This window comes from Salmo salar, unplaced genomic scaffold (assembly GCF_965601325.2).
Source record: "Salmo salar unplaced genomic scaffold, fSalSal1 ptg000221l, whole genome shotgun sequence".
Classification (NCBI taxonomy): domain Eukaryota; kingdom Metazoa; phylum Chordata; class Actinopteri; order Salmoniformes; family Salmonidae; genus Salmo; species Salmo salar.
Window position 1 is genome coordinate 1,463,804 of NW_027675333.1, and position 21,315 is coordinate 1,485,118.

A 21,315-nucleotide genomic window follows, 5' to 3' on the forward strand; every position below is an offset into this window, starting at 1 on the left:
GTGTTGTTCCTACAACATAACGACACTGACATTCCTGCCCCAATCCCTAATGGTGTCCAGTGTTGTTCCTACAACATAACAACACTGACATTCCTGCCCCAATCCCTAATGGTGTCCAGTGTTGTTCCTACAACATAACAACACTGACATTCCTGCCCCAATCCCTAATGGTGTCCAGTGTTGTTCCTACAACATAACAACACTGACATTCCTGCCCCAATCCCTAATGGTGTCCAGTGTTGTTCCTAAAACATAACAACACTGATATTCCTGCCCCAATCCCTAATAGTGTCCAGTGTTGTTCCTACAACATAACAACACTGATATTCCTTCCCCAATCCCTAATGGTGTCCAGTGTTGTTCCTAAAACATAACAACAGTGACAGATGTGACAACATTTCTAATCAATACTGAAATTCTATGCTTAGATTATTGATACAATGGTTTACCTGGAAGAGACTGTGCAATTTCTTCCATTTCCCTTTTTGCCTCTGTTGCAACGTCTGTTGCTGGGGAAACCCTCTATGGCAGAGAGTCCACTACATCAAAACAACAGGAAATGTTAGGAACATCGCTAGAGTCAACCAGCATCAAGTAAATGAATAACAATTCCAAGTGTACTAACGTAGCCTCTGGCGTTTTCCCATGGTGGAGAAGTGCATCAGTCAGGAGGTCAATAAGATGGGACGGCCTCATTTCTTTGGTGACCTTCCCAAAGCGCCTCAGATACGACCACAGCCTCTCCATCTGCTCCCCATCTGCCAGTCCAGCACCTTCCACATATCGGGTGTTGAATTTCATCTAGAAATATAAAATCATGTCATACCATGGTAAAAGGGTTATTTGGTTAAAACCTTATAAAATATGAATTAATACCTACTGATAATATTAATGATCCTGTTCAAGTACCTGACATGGCAAGTCATGTCCATCAGCATGGAAACCTGGAACAACCAATTTGGTCCCATGATTCAATTCAGGAAAGTTTCTCTAAAAAGTTATGGACAAAATGTTCATGTTAAAACTATTGTTGGAGAAACTGCTTTTCAAATGTTAAAGTCAATGAGATCTTGAATAAAAAAGATGAATTACTTGCACATGCAGCTGCATCTGACATCAATGTCCTCCATGAAGATGAGGTTGATGTTCTGGCCTCTCATCCCCTCCTTCATCTCTCAGCAGGTTCACTGCATCTGACAAACTACAGAAGAAGTACATCATTATCTGCACTAAATAACTAAATACAATTTACTAAATTAACTAAATTAATCAACACAAATAAAATACTGAAAAATAAACTGAAAAAAACTCCTTATTACTGCATCCCACCTTTCACCCTTTTTCATGTTCAGGAAGTGAAGCGGGTGGTCATGCTGGCAGGAAACCCCAACACGCCTGTCTCCTACAATTTCCTTGTTTTGGGTTTGGACCTGATGGCATTGCCTGCTTGAAATCCATGGCAACCCTAAAATATCTATAATAATTTAAAGTACAATACAAGTATTATGTACTGAAATGCTTCCTTGCAGGTTAACCTCTTGACAATGCAACAACAATAGAACAAGTCAGTAGCTAAGTTAATAAAAAGAGTACTACAATAGTAATAAACCCTTCATTCATCAGTATCCTGAACATAGCTGGGTGTTTCTGGGATAGAGGGTTGATATAAAAGTCAGTACTACAATAGTAATAAACCCTTCATTCATCAGTACCCTGAACATAGCTGGGTGTTTCTGGGGTAGAGGGTTGATATAAAAGTCAGTACTACAATAGTAATAAACCCTTCATTCATCAGTATCCTGAACATAGCTGGGTGTTTCTGGGGTAGAGGGTTGATATAAAAGTCTATATATTCAGCAATAAATGTCTATATATTCAGCAATACAGTAAGATTCTGAGACACAATCACTTCCTATTGGTCAGCTGCAGGGAACCGCCCACGTCTCTGAGACACAATCACTTCCTATTGGTCAGCTGCAGGAAACCGCCCCACGTCTCTGAGACACAATCATTTCCTATTGGTCAGCCGCAGTGAACCGCCCACGTCTCTGAGACACAATCATTTACTATTGGTCAGCTGCAGGGAACCACCCACGTCTCTGAGACACAATCACTTCCTATTGGTCAGCTGCAGGGAACCGCCCACGTCTCAGGAGATGTCTATTTTAGGCAGTAAGTAAAACTGCCTAGGCCTTGGAGAATCTGTCCCAAAAAGACAGACCATCTGTTTATCTGTAATGTACTTATCCTCATACAGTTTATCTCCTGGATTAATCTTTGTGTTTTCCGGTTGTGTTGAGTGGGACAATGGAACATAGTGTTTAACATGATCCTATTGTCTATTGGCTTCAAGAAGATATTCACTTTATCCATTACAACAATCTGAGCCCCTTATCTGCTGGTTTAATCACTATATTTCTAGAGCTTGATTTTTAACCATTTGTAAGGTTAAGCTGATAAACAGGTCTGGTTCTGAATAGTGAAAAGGAAGCCACATCCCTACGTATCAGAGTCTGTATAGTTTCTGACTCCAACTGAGGTTCCCAATGTGAGGGGTTTGGAAATAGTATCTGAGGAAAATCTGTTTCATATTCACAATGATCTTATAACTTCAATCTCTATGATAGACGTGTAGATCCCCTCCGGAGCTCCTCCCAGTCCACCTGTTTAGGAGTTGGTATGAAAGTCAGTCCACCTGTTTAGGAGTTGGTATGAAAGTCAGTCCACCTGTTTAGGAGTTGGTATGAAAGTCAGTCCACCTGTTTAGGAGTTGGTATGAAAGTCAGTCCATCTGTTTAGGAGTTGGTATGAAAGTCAGTCCACCTGTTTAGGAGTTGGTATGAAAGTCAGTCCACCTGTTTAGGAGTTGGTATGAAAGTCAGTCCACCTGTTTAGGAGTTGGTATGAAAGTCAGTCCACCTGTTTAGGAGTTGGTATGAAAGTCAGTCCATCTGTTTAGGAGTTGGTATGAAAGTCAGTCCACCTGTTTAGGAGTTGGTATGAAAGTCAGTCCACCTGTTTAGGAGTTGGTATGAAAGTCAGTCCACCTGTTTAGGAGTTGGTATGAAAGTCAGTCCACCTGTTTAGGAGTTGGTATGAAAGTAGGTCCACCTGTTTAGGAGTTGGTATGAAAGTCAGTCCACCTGTTTAGGAGTTGGTATGGAAGTCAGTCCACCTGTTTAGGAGTTGGTATGAAAGTCAGTCCACCTGTTTAGGAGTTGGTATGAAAGTCAGTCCACCTGTTTAGGAGTTGGTATGAAAGTCAGTCCATCTGTTTAGGAGTTGGTATGAAAGTCAGTCTACCTGTTTAGGAGTTGGTATGAAAGTCAGTCTACCTGTTTAGGAGTTGGTATGAAAGTCAGTCCACCTGTTTAGGAGTTGGTATGAAAGTCAGTCCACCTGTTTAGGAGTTGGTATGAAAGTCAGTCCTCTTTCTAGAACCTCACTCTCGGCTTGGTTGAGCCCAATGGGACATTGCTGGTCAAGACCTCAAATGGGTTGTGAAGTAGTATGGACATATTGATGGAACAAGGTCACTAAACTGGTGGATAGACAGGGTAGATCCAAGAGCCTCTGCTGCCATCTAGAGGGGGTTTCTCTGTACTGCTTGACACATGGAGACTCAGTGGAGGCCCAGTGCAAGTGCTCAAAGTAGACTAGTGATTAGAGTGGTGGGTCAGTAACTGGTATGGTCTGATAGACTAGTGGTTAGAGTGGTGGGTCAGTACCTGGTATAGTCAGATAGACTAGTGGTTAGAGTGGTGGGTCAGTAACTGGTATGGTCAGATAGACTAGTGGTTAGAGTGGTGGGTCAGTAACTGGTATGGTTAGATAGACTAGTGGTTAGAGTGGTGGGTCAGTAACTGGTATGGTCAGATAGACTAGTGGTTAGAGTGGTGGGTCAGTAACTGGTATGGTCAGATAGACTAGTGGTTAGAGTGGTGGGTCAGTAACTGGTATGGTCAGATAGACTAGTGGTTAGAGTGGTGGGTCAGTAACTGGTATGGTCAGATAGACTAGTGGTTAGAGTGGTGGGTCAGTAACTGGTATGGTCAGATAGACTAGTGGTTAGAGTGGTGGGTCAGTAACTGGTATGGTCAGGTAGACTAGTGGTTAGAGTGGTGGGTCAGTAACTGGTATGGTCAGATTGACTAGTGGTTAGAGTTGTGGGTCAGTAACTGGTATGGTCAGGTAGACTAGTGGTTAGAGTGGTGGGTCAGTAACTGGTATGGTCAGATAGACTAGTGGTTAGAGTGGTGGGTCAGTAACTGGTATGGTCAGATAGACTAGTGGTTAGAGTGGTGGGTCAGTAACTGGTATAGTCAGATAGACTAGTGGTTAGAGTGGTGGGTCAGTAACTGGTATGGTCAGATAGACTAGTTGTTAGAGTGGTGGGTCAGTAACTGGTATGGTCAGATAGACTAGTGGTTAGAGTGGTGGGTCAGTAACTGGTATGGTCAAATAGACTAGTGGTTAGAGTGGTGGGTCAGTAATTGGTATGGTCAGATAGACTAGTGGTTAGAGTGGTGGGCCAGTAACTGGTATGGTCAGATAGACTAGTGGTTAGAGTGGTGGGTCAGTAACTGGTATGGTCAAATAGACTAGTGGTTAGAGTGGTGGGTCAGTAATTGGTATGGTCAGATAGACTAGTGGTTAGAGTGGTGGGCCAGTAACTGGTATGGTCAGATAGACTAGTGGTTAGAGTGGTGGGTCAGTAACTGGTATGGTCAGGTAGACTAGTGGTTAGAGTGGTGGGTCAGTAACTGGTATGGTCAGATAGACTAGTGGTTAGAGTGGTGGGTCAGTAACTGGTATGGTCAGATAGACTAGTGGTTAGAGTGGTGGGTCAGTAACTGGTATGGTCAGATAGACTAGTGGTTAGAGTGGTGGGTCAGTAACTGGTATGGTCAGATAGACTAGTGGTTAGAGTGGTGGGTCAGTAACTGATATGTTGCTGGTTTGAATACCTGAGCCGTCAAGGTAAAAATCTGTTGGTGCCCTTAAGCAAGGCACTTACACCTAATTTGCTCCAGGGGCGCCGTATGGCTGACCCTGTAAAACAACACATTTCTCTGCATCTATCTGGTGTCTGTGACAATAAAACATTGTAAAAGCTAGCTAACATAGAAAATGACAGCATTGATTTTTTTTAATTACAACAGTTAATTTAACAATGCTGGTTATAAATCTTGTTGACATTCATCCAAGGACAGCTTGACTTGCATTACACTCTCACTGCAGAAAAATATTCTCATGAAATCACATGATTTCTAGTTAGAGAAAAGGATTCCTGTAAACACGGCCTGCTACAAGCAGGAAACAAGTTATGGACGAACCAGAAATGTAACATATATGTTTGATAGTAACCCTGGATGATGAATGTGTGAACTATCTTGTCATCTTTTTGGGTAACCACAATGGAACATTCTAGTCTTTAAGGACATGATCTGGCAGAACAGGTTTCAGCAAAGTATGGAGTCATTGTTTTCAGGAAGGTGTACCTATGGCGATAGGAGAGACAGGAGGCAGACTAAGAGCAAGGGTAGCCAACTACTGCCCTACAAAGACAAACAGCATCTACACAAACAGCCACCTGAACTACTGCCCTACAAAGACAAACAGCATCTACACAAACAGCCACCTGAACTACTGTCCTACAAATACAAACAGCATCTACACAAACAGCGAACTACTGTCCTACAAATACAAACAACATCTACACAAACAGCCACCTGAACTACTGCCCTACATAGACAAACAGCATCTACACAAACAGTGAATCTGAGAAAAATGACTTTAAAGTTTGTTTTCTAGTCCATGCATATCAGCCATGACCAATGATCTGACCTATGACCACTAAAATACTGATACTACCCTTGGTATGACCTTAAACAGCTGTCTGGGTAAGGAAAAAGCAAAGTGCAGCATCTAGAAATCTAAATGTGTTGATCCAGCTTTCTGGTTGTTTTCTGTTTGATGGAAACAGTTTGAGAGTTCTAAATACATTCCAACTGTATTTAATGGTGTTATGTAGTTGTGTTGTCATGTTGTGAATGTTGTATTGTAGTAACCAACTGTATTTAATGGTGTTGTGTAGTTGTGTTGTCATGTTGTGAATGTTGTATTGTATTAACCAACTGTATTTAATGGTGTTATGTAGTTGTGTTGTCATGTTGTGAATGTTGTATTGTAGTAGGCTAGAAATAAGTTATTCATGTTGTTGAAACTCTAAGCAGTGTGCCAGGCGACTTTTGGTCTCCAATATAGGCCCCTTTTTGTATTTGCTAAAATTGTGGCACGAGGGCAATTTGATTGCAGAAACTCCTCCCTGCTAATGAGGAAACCGATAGTTATGGATGTAGTATATCTGCCTGGAGCAAAAATGGTGAGCAAAGATTTTAGTTTTTCACAATGTATTCTGAATGTGAATGGGGGAGACTCAGGGGAGTAACCTCCATTTCTAGGTTGCTTATGAGTACATTTCACACTACCTTGGATTATAAGCAGGTATATCTCTCTGGTCACCCCTAAAGCCAACTCCTCCTTTGGTCGTCTCTCCTTCCAGTTCTCTGCTGCCAATGACTGGAACGAACTATAAAAATCTCTGAAACTGGAAACACTTATCTCCCTCACTAGCTTTAAGCACCAGCTATCAGAGCAGCTCCCAGATCACTGCACCTGTACATAGCCCATCTATAATTTAGCCCAAACTACTACCTCTTCCCCTACTGTATTTATTTATTTTGCTCCTTTGCACCATATTATTTATATTTTAACTTTGAACTTTCTTCAAATAACATATCTACCATTCCAGTGTTTTACTTGCTATATTGTATTTACTTTGCCACCATGGCCTTTTTTGCCTTTACCTCCCTTATCTCACATCATTTGCTCACATTGTATATAGTCTTATTTTTTTCTACTGTATCATTGATTGTATGTTGTTTTACTCCTAGTGTAACTCTGTGTTTTTGTATGTTGTCGAACTGCTTTGCTTTATCTTGGCCAGGTCGCAATTGTAAATGAGAACTTGTTCTCAACTTGCCTACCTGGTTAAATAAAGGTGAAATAAAAATAAATAAAAAAATAAAAAATTGTAAGGATATTTGAATGTCCTGTTTAATATAATGTTTGCTAAAGCATTAAGAATTATGTGTAATTATTGAAGAACTGTGTTAATGACAGTATCCATTTGGGTGTTGTCAATAAAGTTAAGATTTTATTTATTTATAGAAACTAGAATATGCATATAATTATTAGCTTTGGATAGAAAACACTCCAAAGTTTCTAAAACTGTTTGAATGGTGTCTGTGAGTATAACAGAACTCATTTGGCAGGCCAAAACCTGAGAAGATTCTGTACAGGAAGTACCCTGTCTGACCATTTCTTGGCCTTCTTGATTATCTCTATCCAAAACAGGGGATCTCTGCTGTTACGTGACACTTCCTACGGCTCCCATGGGCTCTCAGAAGGCGGCAAAAAGCTGAATGGTGGCTTTGCAGGCCATGGCTGAAAAACATTAGCGCGTTTGGATAGTGGTCGGTCAGAATACTATGAGACTGAGGCGCATGCACGAGTCGACTCCATGTTTACTTTCTCTCTCTTTGAACGAAAACAACCACTCCCGGTCAGAATATTATCGCTTTTTTACGAGAAAAATGGCATAAAAATTGATTTTAAACAGCGGTTGACATGCTTCGAAGTACGGTAATGGAATATTAAAATTTTTTTGTCACGAAACGCGTCGGGCGCGTAACCCTTCGTCACCCTTGGATAGTGTCTTGAACACACAAACAAAACGCTGCTATTTGGATATAACTATGGATTATTTTGAACCAAACCAACATTTGTTATTGAAGTAGAAGTCCTGGGAGTGCATTCTGACGAAGAACAGCAAAGGTAATAACATTTTTCTTATAGTAAATCTGACTTTGGTGAGGGCTAAACTTGGTGGGTGTCTAAATAGCTAGCCCTGTGATGCCGGGCTATCAACTTAGAATATTGCAAAATGTGCTTTCACCGAAAAGCTATTTTAAAATCGGACATAGCGAGTTCATAGAGGAGTTCTGTATATATAATTCTTAAAATAATTGTTATGTTTTTTGTGAACGTTTATCGTGAGTAATTTAGTAAATTCACCGGAAGTTTTCGGTGGGAATGCTAGTTCTGAACGTCACATGCTAATGTAAAAAGCTGGTTTTTGATATAAATATGAACTTGATTGAACAAAACATGCATGTATTGTTTAACATAATGTCCTAGGAGTGTCATCTGATGAAGATCTTCAAAGGTTAGTGCTGCATTTAGCTGTGGTTTTATTTTTTGTGACCTTATATGCTAGTTTGAAAAATGGGTGTCTGATTATTTCTGGCTGGGTACTCTGCTGACATAATCTAATGTTTTGCTTTCGCTGTAAAGCCTTTTTGAAATCGGACAGTGTGGTTAGATAAAGGAGAGTCTTGTCTTTAAAATGGTGTAAAATAGTCATATGTTTGAAAAATTGAAGTTTTTGTATTTTTGAGGAATTTGTAATTCGCGCCACGCCTATCATTGGATATTGGAGCAGGTGTTCCGCTAGCGGAACGTCTAGATGTAAGAGGTTAACACAGTGTCCAAAGAAGGGCCAGATGTATACAGAATGGTGTCGTCTGAGTAGAAGTGGATCAAGGAATCACCCGCAGCAAGAGCAACATCGTTGGTATATACAGAGAAAAGAGTCGGTGTGAGAATTGAACCCTGTGGTACCCCCACAGAAACTGCCAGAGGTCTGGACAACAGGCCCTCTGATTTGACACACTGAACTCTATCTAAGAAGTAGTTGGTGAACCAGGCGAGTCAGTCATTTGAGAAACCAAGGCTGTTGAGTCTGCCGATAAGAATACAGTGATTGACAGAGTCGAAAGCCTTGGCCAGGTCGGAGAAGAGGGCAGTACAGTACTGTCTTTTATCGATGGCGGTTATGATATCGTTTAGTACCTTGAGTGTGGCTGAGGTGCACCCGTGTCCAGCTCGGAAACCGGATTGCACAGCGGAGAAGGTACGGTGAGATTCAAAATGGTCAGTGATCTGTTTGTTAACTTGGATGTTGAAGACTTTAGAAAGGCAGGGCAGGATGGATATAGGTCTGTAACAGTTTGGGTCTAGAGTGTCACCCCCTTTGAAGAGGGGGATGACCGTGGAAGCGTTACAATCTTTAGGAATCTCGGACGATACGAAAGAGAGGTTGAACAGACTAGTAATGGGGTTGCCACAATGGCAGTGGAACATTTTAGAAAGAGAGGGTCCAGATTGTCTAGCTCAGCTGATTTTTACGGGACCAGGTTTTGCAGCTCTTTCAGAACATCTGCTATCTGGATTTGGGTGAAGGAGAAGCTGGGGAGGCTTGGGGAAGTAGCTTCGGGGGGTGGGGAGCTGTTGGCCGGGGTTGGGGTAGCCAGGAGGAAAGCATGGCCAGCCGTAGAGAAATGCTTATTGAAATTCTCGATTATCGTGGATTTATCGGTGGTGACAGTGTTTCCTAGCCTCAGTGCAGTGGGCAGCTGGGATGAGGTGCTCTTATTCTCCATGGACTTTACAGTGTCCCAACATTTTTGGAGTTAAAGCTACAGGATGCAAATTTCTGTTTGAAAAAGCTAGCTTTTGCTTTCCTAACTGACTGTGTATTGGTTCCCGACTTCTCTGAAAAGTTGCATATCGCGGGGACTATTCGATGCTAGTGCAGTACGCAACAGGATGTTTTTGTGCTGGTCGAGGGCAGTCAGGTCTGGAGTGAACCAAGGGCTATATCTGTTGTTAGTTTTACCATTTTTGAAAGGGCCGTGCTTATTTAAGGTGGTGAGGAAATGACTTTTAAAGAACAACCAGGTATCCCAGTTTAGGTCACCTAACAGAATGAACTCTGAAGATAGATGGGGGGCAATCAATTCACATATGGTGTCCAGGGCACAGCTGGGAGCTGAGGGGGGTCTGTAACAGGCGGCAACAGTGAGAGACTTATTTCTGGAGAGAATTTTTTTTTTAATTAGAAGCTCGAACTGTTTGGGCCTAGACCTGGAAAGTATGATAGAACATTGCAGGCCATCTCTGCAGTAGATTGCAACTCCTCCCCCTTTGGCAGTTCTATCTTGACGGAAAATGTTGTAGTTGGGGATGGAAATTTCAGAATTTTTGGTGGCCTTCCAAAGCCAGGATTCAGACACGGCAAGGACATCAAGGTTGGCGGAGTGTGCTAAAGCAGTGAGTAAAACAAACTTAGGGAGGAGGCTTCTGATGTTAACATGCATGAAACCAAGGCTTTTACGGTTACAGAAGTCAACAAATGAGAGCGCCTGGAGACACACAGGGCCTGGGTTAACCTCTACATCACCCAAGGAACAGAGGAGTAGGATGAGGGTACGGCTAAAGGCTATCAGAACTGGTCGTCTAGTGCGTTTTGAACAGAGAATAAAAGGAGCAGATTTCTGGGCGTGGTAGGATAGATTCAAGGGATAACGTACAGACGGGTATAGTAGGGTGCGAGTACAGTGGAGGTAAACCTAGGCATTGAGTGACGATAAGAGAGGTTGCATTTCTGGAGGCACCAGTTATGCTAGGTGAGGTGTCAGGGAAATTGCAAGATTATGTTATAATGCTTGTATTGCATTATAATGGTTGTTTTATTTGACAGAATAGAGTATTTTGTTAACTATTGTGTGTGTTTTACTGAGGATGGGCCTCTATGAGATAACACGGACAGAAGATTTACGATGTCTTTGGGTGATAAAACCTAAAGAGCATTCCAGAGAACATGAGTTAATGGTTCTATTCTATACCGTACCAGGAAGAGACGGTTCCAGTTTGGAGTAGGAGGACCAGACACTGGTCTTTACAATGAAAACTGCTGACACAGCAGATGCTGTCTGCTATGTATTATAGATATCTTTCATACAAATGTTAACCTTGTGACCATTCTATGTATCTGTTGTTCGTCATGTAGGTTGAAAGGGGTGTATCTTGGCTATAAAAGATATTTGTACTTTTGTTTTGCCACTCTCAACGGATCATTAGAAAATGGTGAATCGTTGATAAGTCATTGCTATTGTAAAGATCTTATTATTAAAGATTTAGTTTAAGTATAACTCTAACTTGTGTGAAGTTTGTCTCTCCTCATTTGATAGTAAAGAAATTAACCACCACAGAGGTCACCGCATGTGTGGGAGGTGGGACAAAAGAGCTCTCTGAGGCATGTTGAGTGGGACGAGGGGCTCCGCAGTAAAATAAAACAATGATAACTACCCTAAACAACAGTATACAAGGCATATTGACATTAGAGAGACATAAAGCGAGGCAAAAAGCAATCACAAGTGTTTATTGGGAGAGCTAGCTAAGACAACAACGGGTAAGACAACAGTTAATCAGCTAAGACAACAACAACAGGTAAAATGGTGATGAATGGGCAGAGAGGGTCAGTTAACTACACACAGGGCCTGAGTTCGAGGCTGGGGCCGACAGATAAACAAAACAAACAAAATGGAGTACCGTGATTAATGAACAGTCCAGCAGGCATCAGCTATGTAGCCAAGTGATCATAGGGTCCAGTGAACAGGAATATATGAAACAGGGAAGCAGTTAGGTAGTCGTTACTACGCTAGCCGGGAGATGCGCCTGGCTCGAGACTAACTGGAGCTAACTTCGGGACAAGGGCGTCACCGACGTCTGGCAAAGGCCGGTTGAGGGCACATCGGACGGAATTACGTCGGCAGACCAGTCGTGATGGATCGGTGGAGCTCCGTGTTGACAAAGGGTACAGGCCAAGTGGCAAAATAGCTATTGTAGCTGGAGTAATTTTGTTTGCTAGCCGGGAGAAGCACCTGGCTCGAGGCTAACTGGTGCTAGCTTCGGGACAAGGGCGTTAGCCACTATAGCCAATCTGGTGCAAAGGTCCAGAGCTTACGGCAGGAATCCGGTGATGTATTGGCTTCTAGTCGTCTTAGTGAAGAGTCTGGGAGGAATCAGCTGTGTAGCCGAGTGATCATAGGGTCCACTGAGCAGGCTGGGAGATGGGCCTGGCTCAAGGCTAGCTTCGAGGCTGGGCCACTCGGTAGCAGCTAGCTAGCTGCGATTATCCAGTGTAATGGTCGGCTTGTCACCAAAAACACTCACAAACTTTTACAGATGCACAATCGAGAGCATCCTGTCGGGCTGTATCACCGCCTGGTATGGCAGCTGCTCCGCCCATAACCGAAAGGCTCTCCAGAGGGTAGTGAGGTCTGCACAATGCATCACCATCACCAGAAACGTTAGGAGCATAACATCAACATTTACGAAGGCAAGCAGCAGCGGGAGGAGTAGGCTAAGGAAGAGGTTTTTTTCTGATGGTTAGGCTCTTATTTCAGAGGGGTGTCATCAATAGCCCATAATGACAAAGTGAAAACAGGTAAAAAACAAAAATACCTTATTTACTGAAGTATTCAGACCCTTTGCTATGAGACTCAAAATTGCTTTCAGGTGCATCTTGTTTCCACCTGTCTATATAAGGTCCCAGAGTTGACAGTGCATGTCAGAGCAAAAACCAAGCCATGAGGTCGAAGGAATTGTCTGTAGAGCTCCGAGACAGGATTGTGTCGAGGCACAGATCTGGGGATGGGTCCCCAAGAACACAGTGGCCTCCATCATTCTTAAATGGAATACTCTTCCTAGAGCTGGTCACCCGGCCAAACTGAGCAATTAGGGGAGAAGGGCCTCGGTCAGGGAGGTGACCAAAAACCTGATGGTTACTCTGACAGAGCTCCAGAGTTCCTCTGTGGAGATGGGAGAACCTTCCAGAAGGACAACCATCTCTGCAGCACTCCACCAATCAGACCTTTATGGTACAGTGGCCAGACAGAAGCCACTCCTCAGTATAAAGCATATGACAGCCTGCTTGGAGTTTGACAAAAGGCACCTTAACCTCTCTAGGGTATGTGGGACGAAATCGTCCCACCTACTCAACAGCCAGTGGAATCCCGTGGCGCGATATTCAAATACATTAGAAATGCTATTACTTCAATTTCTCAAACATATGACTATTTTACACCATTTTAAAGACAAGACTCTCGTTAATCTAACCACACTGTCCGATTTCAAAAAGGCTTTACAACGAAAGCAAAACATTAGATTATGCCAGCAGAGTACCCAGCCAGAAATAATCAGACACCCATTTTTCATACTAGCATATAATGTCACATAAACCCAAACCACAGCTAAATGCAGCACTAACCTTTCATGATCTTCATCAGATGACACTCCTAGGACATTATGTTATACAATACATGCATGTTTTGTTCAATCAAGTTCATATTTATATCAAAAACCAGCTTTTTACATTAGCATGTGACGTTCAGAACTAGCATACCCACCGCAAACTTCCGGTGAATTTACTAAATTACTCACGATAAACGTTCACAAAAAAACATAACAATTATTTTAAGAATTATAGATACAGAACTCCTTTATGCAATCGCTATGTCCGATTTTAAAATAGCTTTTCGGTGAAAGCACATTTTGCAATATTCTGAGTAGATAGCTCGCCATCACGGGCTAGCTATTTTGACACCCACCAAGTTTAGCCCTCACCAAACTCAGATTTACTATAAGAAAAATTGGATTACCTTTGCTGTTCTTCGTCAGAATGCACTCCCAGGACTTCTACTTCAATAACAAATGTTGGTTTGGTTCAAAATAATCCATAGTTATGTTCAAATATCCTCTGTTTTGTTTGTGCGTTCAAGACACTATCCGAAGGGTGACGAAGGGTGACGCGCCCGACGCGTTTCGTGACAAAAAAAATCGAAATATTCCATTACCGTACTTCGAAGCATGTCAACCGCTGTTTAAAATCAATTTTTATGCCATTTTTCTTGTAAAAAAAGCGATAATATTACGAACGGGAAACCCTGTTTTCGTTCAAAGACGAAAAAATAAAAACATGGTGTCGGCTCGTGCACGCGCCCCCAGTCTCATTGTTCTCAGAGCGACCACTATCCAAATGCGCTAGTGTTTTTCAGCCATGGCCTGCAAAGTCATCATTCAATGTTCTGCCACCTTCCGAGAACCTATGGGAGCCGTAGGAAGTGTCACGTTACAGCAAAGATCCTAAATGTTCAATAAACAGAGCCAAGAAGTCCAAGGAATGGTCAGAGAGGGTACTTCCTGTTTGGAATCTTCTCAGATTTTTGTCTGCCATATGAGTTCTGTTATACTCACAGACACCATTCAAACAGTTTTAGAAACTTTAGGGTGTTTTCTATCCAAATCAAACAATTATATGCATATTCTAGTTTCTGGGCAGTAGTAATAACCAGATTAAATCAGGTACGTTTTTTATCCGGCCGTGCAAATACTGCCCCCTACACTAGAGAGGTTAAGACTCTAAGACCATGAGAAACAAGAGTCTCTGGCTTGATGAAACCAAGATTGAACTCATTGGCCTGACTGCCAAGAGTCACGTCTAGAGGAAACCTGGCACTATCCTTATGGTGAAGCATGGTGGTGGCAGCATCATGCTGTGGGGATGTTTTTCAGCAGCAGGGACTGGGAGACTAGTCCGGAAAGTATTATGTGAAATTATTTTGATGTGATATTTAAATATTGTGTGAAATTATTCTGAATTGATATGAAAGTACATCAATTTATGCTTCTAGAAATGTATCTTAATTGAGAATCGATTCACATTTAGATGGAATAGTTGACTATTTTAGCTACCAGAGCCAGTCTACCTCTGAAAATAACATACAGTCCTTGGACCTTGAGGAGTAACGGGGGCAGCAATCAGCAGTAGAAACAATAACAAAGCGAACTCCCTGCCCGTTTCAGTAAAAAGCTGAGGGATGGGGCTGGAGAAATGTAACCATTCATGATATCAACATTCTAGTTTTAACCATGTTTTGAGGATATACAGTGTTTGTTTATATTTACTGACAAACATTGGAGTGAATAAAAGCTTATATTTTGGGTTCTGATGGGGTATGACAGTTGAACTAAGCTCATGAGGCATTTATAAGTGATTTCTTCAAGAAACAATGGGTACATATCATTAATGTATAAGTCCCAAAATGGATGTAACAACTGCTGATTGCCCCTTTAAGAGAACATCTTGGGCTAATCTAATAGGAGATATTGAGGACTACAGTATTTCAGGCATTGTCATTGGATGCATTTGATCAATTGTTAACGTTTTGTTGATGGTCCACTCTTGATGTTCTACACGTTACAGTGAAGCTTCAGCCATTCCTACAGAACAACATTAAAGTGTAGAACCCCTTTACTGCATATTGGTTCAACGACTGCAGAGACGGTACTTACTGGTGTTAAACAGATCTCCAACCTCCTCTTCTTCCTCCAATGTAACAGTCATCTCCCCCTCCTCCTCTTTCACTCCAAAAACTGCCTCCTCTTTCTCTTCCTCCTCGTCTTTCACTCTGAACGCGTCTTCTTCTTCTTTCACTGTAACAGCCTCACCCTCTACTTCTTGTTTTTGTATTGTAACATCTTTCTCTTCCTCCTCCTCTTTGACGAGAGTTTCTTTCTCCGTCCAGCAGACCTCCTCTTCTTTAGCAGGAGAGTAGCTTAGAGAACTCATGGTCGAGATGTTAGTTAGTTAGCATTAGCGACTAGCCTCGTTCTAAGCTAACTTAGCAAACCAGCTAGCTGACAAACAACGTAAATATATAATTAAATGGGCCAACAAGTACATACGACAGAAGTGTGTTTAATACACAGCGACTAATATACACCAAAACAGTGTAAAGAGCGTGAATGTTGTAGCTATGTTTGCTAGAAAGCTACCGAGGTGTCTGACTAGCTGTTGTTGTTGAAGGAGCGTCCCGTCCACTAGATTATACGTCACACTGGCAGCATCGCCTGAACCTAAAAGACGCACATCGCCATCTGCTGACTGGAGTGGGCAACGCAGTTGAGGAACCAAACGTTTATTTTTCATTTATTTCAGAAAAGTTTAATATTATATTAAGTCGTTCAAAGAGAAGCATGTGTTGATTGATTCGTTTTTAATGAGTGAGAATTTAAAACAAACTTTACACCCACTACATATTTGCATTGAACCATACTTCTGACATGGATCATTTTGACCCCATCTTTTATCATGGCCAAAATGTATTTTATTCAATTCTTCCAATTTTTCATGACTTTGTCAATCAACTGGTTGTTAATAAATCTAAATCATGGTTTAGTGTTTCTGTATCAATATGGACTTTTAACAAATTCAAATCCTTTGGAGTCATTTTGACCCCAGACAAAAGCACCTTTGATAAATAGGACGTTTATTTCAAATCAAAATCACATTTTATTGGTCACATACACGTGTTTAGCAGATATTATTGCAGGTGTAGCAAAATGCCTGTGTTTCTAGCTCCGACAGTGCAGTAATATCTAACAAGTAATATCTAACAATTTCACAACATATACCCAATACACACACATCTAAGTATTTGAATCTAGGTTTCTCTGTAGACATGATCCATCCCACCAGAGGGTGGAGGGGCTCCTGTAACAGTGGTTTTGACCAGATAGACACCTGCAGACACACAGTATAGTGCCTCCCATGTACTCTCCTAAGATTGGGTTTTTCTTTACCATGTCTCACGTGACTGTGTACAAAACTGCCAATGGTAGAAAACTCTGCCAGCGGTATACAGCGCATTTGTAAAGTATTCAGACCCCTTCACTTTTTCCACATTTTGTTATGTTACAGCCTTATTCTAAAATGGATTAAATAGAAAAATGTTGAATAATTTTTAATCCTCATCAATCTTCACACAATACCCCACAATGACAAACCCAAAACAGGTTTTTAGACATTTTTACAAATGTATTTACTTAACTATTCAGAACCTTTGCTATGAGACTCGAAATTGAACTCAGATGCATCCTGATTCCACTAATCACCCTTGAGATGTTTCTACAACTTGATTGGAGTCCACCTCTGGTAAATTCAATTGATTAGACATGATTTGGAAAGGCACACACCTCTCTATATCAGGTCCCACAGTTCAGTGCATGTCAGAGCAAAAACCAAGCCATGAGGTCAAAGGTATTGTCCGTAGAGCTCTGAGACAGGATTGTGTCGAGGCACAGGTACCAAAAAGGTACCAAAAAATGTCTGCAGCATTGAAGGTCCCCAAGAACACAGGAACACAGTGGCCTCCATCATTCTTAAATGGAAGACGTTTGGAACCACCAAGACTCATCTTAGAGCTGGCCGCCCGGCCAAACTGAGAAATCGTGGGAGAAGGGCCTTGGTCAGGGAGGTGAACAAGAACCCGATGGTCACTCTGACAGAGCTTCCAGAAGGACAACCATCTCTGCAGCACTCCATCAATAAGACCTTTATGGTAGAGAGGCCAGACAGAAGCCACTCCTCAGTAAAAGGTATATGGCAGCCCGTTTGGAGTTTGCCAAAAGGCACCTGAAGGACTCTCAGACCAAGATTCTCTGGTCTGATTAAACCAAGACTGAACTCTTTGGCCTGAAATCAAAGTGTCATGTCTGGAGGAAAATTGGCACCATCCTTACAGTGAAGCATGGTGGTGGCAACATCATTACTGTGGAGATGTTTTTCAGCAGCAGTGCAAATTGTCCCCTGATATTGGTGTAATTTATCACCCATTTTGTCTGTATGAAAGTTAATTTCCCCTCAGGCACACATGAGTAATTTGTTATTCTTTGTCATATCTTACGCATATTCAGTGGCCTGACTGCGTCCAGACTACATCAAAGGCCCGTCCTGATAGATCTTAACGTAATGCAGCTTGGAGTGATCGGATGACGGAAGTCACATTTAGGTGCCAGGTGTAACTGAGGCCATAGACTATCCATTACTTTGAGTGTTTTATAGAATATGACTAAATGTGATTCTGTGTTGCAGGGGCATTTATCATTTTCAGCAAATCTACTGGGTTGGTTGAAAAGTGATACTAAATCTACATACCATGCACTATTTTGACATAGTGGAAAATATACTGAATGTATATTGTTTTTCATAGTAAGTTATGTGTTGCTTTTGCACATTTGTTCATTGGTTTGCTTAGTGTTGATTGGTCAGTCATTGGGTTTATTTGTTTTACAACATGTTCAAATCAAGCTTTATTTATACAGCACATTTCAGACATGGATGCAACACAATGGCTTCACAGGAAAAATGAAAAGAAGAGGATTAAAAAAAAGAATAACATCTGAAAGACTAATGAAGATTCTAAGGAAAATCCATTGATTAAAATATTTATTGGATGGATCCAACCCAAAATATAAGCTTGTTTTACTCCATTGTTTGTTGTTACGTTCACCAGCAAGAAACCAGAAACGTCCCTTAAATTGAAGAGGGAACTAACAAAGAGTCACTGACAACAACCACAACTAAACAGGTGGGTTTTAGGAGGGGTTCTGAAAGACACTATGGGGGTGTCCACTGGAAGTTGACTAGTAACAACAACTGGGACATAAAAGACACCCACCATGAGACCCACTAAATCTGCCCAAGAAGAGGAAAACAAAAGAAAAACCCACACCAAACTTAAAGACAGGAAGTAAACCAAAAAGGTGGAGCAACTAAAGGTGTTGACTCTCTCATAACGAGATGGACAAGCCAGCACAGGTGTAACACATACTGACTAACGAGGTGACACCAATCAGTGCGTCCTACGTGCTAACGAGCTAGACGGGCTAACGAGCTAGACGTGCTAACGAGCTATACTTGTCAACAATTAAAAACAAGAAAAACACATTTCTAAATAATAATATACAATCAAAATATTTTTTTATCCTTTTTCTTACTATAGAATCCTAAAACTCACTATCTTCTAGAACTCTCGTGTTCCAAAAACTCACTAGCTTCTAGAACTCTCGTCCCCTTGGAACGAGCCCAAACAAAACTCATCTCCAATACGGAAAAACATGCAGTTATAATAAATTGTGATCCATGGCAACACACTGGCTAAACGCAAAACACAAACATTTTGACTGCCCACCCGTGAGACAATCAGCAAATTGTCCTTAAAACGAACATGTCTGATTTCAAGAGGAAACTCCTGCAATATCCGTAGTAACTTCCCACCTCACAGCTTCTCTCTCTTTTCAGGGTTCACTAGATAGGCATGTTGTTGGATCGGGGCCCAGTCCCCAATGTCATGCTCTAGTATATTTGGGTTGGCACATCTGAGAATGATTCCTGATATTCTAAAAGCAGGGTAACAATGTCAATATAATTGTACCCAAAAATTGTCAGTTGGTTGCATGAATAATTATGATTACTAAATCTTACATGAATATTAAACATGAAATATAAAACCCAAATGTACACCCCTTTGTTAATATGTATTAGCAATAATTCACTTAATGGTGAGGCATAAAATGTATCTTTTGTCAGGCTTAATGTTCGAAATATGAGGTGATTTGAGTCATGCTTCTTCAGTAGTGGAATAAAGACAATTAGTAGTTGAATGTTGTAAATAAATACTGGAGTGATGTAGGATTGTTCATATAATTGATTATTGTACTGTGACTATGTGTATAGGCTGTAAGTATGTTGAAATTAAATTGTTTTCTTTTCAACTTTCACTTTCAACTAAAACCAAACTTATATTGTATGTCGGGCAAAGTCTTATTTTCTACGATATTTTGCTAGGTGAGATATCCCCAATGTCACAGCTTAAACGTGTCCAAATCAGTAGTCCAAATGCAGAAACAGTTTGTGATAAATTGAAAACCTAAACATAAAATGTAATACATACACAAACATCTGTCACAATAATCATATTACTTGTATTATTTAAAACAAGCACCTTATAAAACTGTACAAGCACCAAAAACGCTGTTGTTTTGACAAGTAGCAATAAATCACTAATATCGATTAGGGGGGAAATCAGGTTGTACGTGCTGTTGAAACTAACACAACTAAAAAAACACATGGAATGGGAGATATATTTTACCTCACTGGTTAGAGGACAACCTGCAGAAGACAGTCAGCTACATTTTGGAGTGATGCATTTAAATGTAGGGGTCACTAAATAAAGGAACACAACACTTATTTGTCATCACTCATTAATATCATGTTGAAATCAATTGTACGACAGGAGGGAGATGAGGTTGCACGTCCTGTTAAAACTAACAGCTCAAAAATCACACGGAATCTGGGAATAATGTGTACATCCCTGGTTAGTGGACAACATGTAGAAAACAGCTCGCTACATTTTGAAGTGTTGCATTTTGATTCCAGTGGGTCACCAACGTGGTAAGTGTAACACAGCTCTTTTTGTGTTAGTACTTTTTGTTAAATCACATAAATAGTAACTCTTCCATTTCAGAGCCTGGATTTTCCCCCTGAGGCTAATATCCATATCATGTTGAAATCAATAGAACAGGGGACAAACATTTAGGGTTCTACATTGTGACATCATTAAAATACTCCTACTACAATGTTAAAACATTCTACATTTTATTTCACTGATATCATGAAACAACTCCTTCATGAATTTTCTGATGTTTAATCAGAGATCTTTTATCAGAGTATCTCTTCCCACATTGATTACAGCTATGAGATTTCTCTCCTGTGTGTGTTCTCTGATGTGATACCAGGCTGTTTGACTGAGTAAAACTCTTCCCACATTCACCACAGCTATAAAATTTCTCTCCTGTGTGTGTTCTCTGATGTGATACCAGGTTGGTTGACTGAGTAAAAGTCTTCCCACATTGATTACAGCTATAAGATTTCTCTCCTGTGTGTATTCTCTGGTGTTTAGTCAGATAGAAAGATGTAGTAAAACTCTTCCCACATTGATCACAGCTATAAGGTTTCTCTCCTGTGTGTCTTCTCTGGTGCACTGTCAGCACTCCAGATCGACAAAAACTCTTCCCACATTGATCACAGCTATAAGATTTCTCTCCTGTGTGTTTTCTCTGGTGTAGTGTCAGAGTTCTAGTTGCAGCAAAACTCTTCCCACATTGATCACAGCTATAAGATTTCTCTCCTGTGTGTATTCTCTGGTGAGCTGTCAGCTCTCCAGATCGAGCAAAACTCTTCACACATTGACCACAGATATAAGATTTCTCTCCTGTGTGTGTTCTCTGATGTAGAGTCAGACTGGTAGATGCAGCAAACCTCTTCCCACATTGATCACAGCTATAAGGTTTCTCTCCTGTGTGTATTCTCTGGTGTTTCGTCAGACCACTAGAGTCAGTAAAACTCTCTGATGAATTTTAATGCCTGATGAGGTGAATCTCTTCCCACAGTCAGAGCAGCAGTGAGTTCTCTTCCCTGTGGATCTCTGCAGGTGTTTATTGAGG

The 21,315-nt window shown here is 41.2% G+C and overlaps 2 protein-coding genes across 4 annotated transcripts in view; one reads left to right on the forward strand and one right to left on the reverse strand.

Annotated features, from left to right (window-relative positions):
• LOC145850252 (tripartite motif-containing protein 16-like) overlaps positions 1-21,315 on the reverse strand; it is a 698,685-nt gene that overhangs the window by 310,288 nt on the left and 367,082 nt on the right. The gene's annotated exons all lie outside the window — the stretch shown is intronic.
• The window catches only part of LOC145867183 (uncharacterized), a 32,412-nt gene continuing 11,742 nt past the window's right edge, over positions 646-21,315 (forward strand). Inside the window, exon 1 of the mRNA XM_082971233.1 lies at positions 646-787. Coding sequence (XP_082827359.1) covers positions 646-787 — 142 coding nt within the window. The remainder of the gene's footprint in view (positions 788-21,315) is intronic.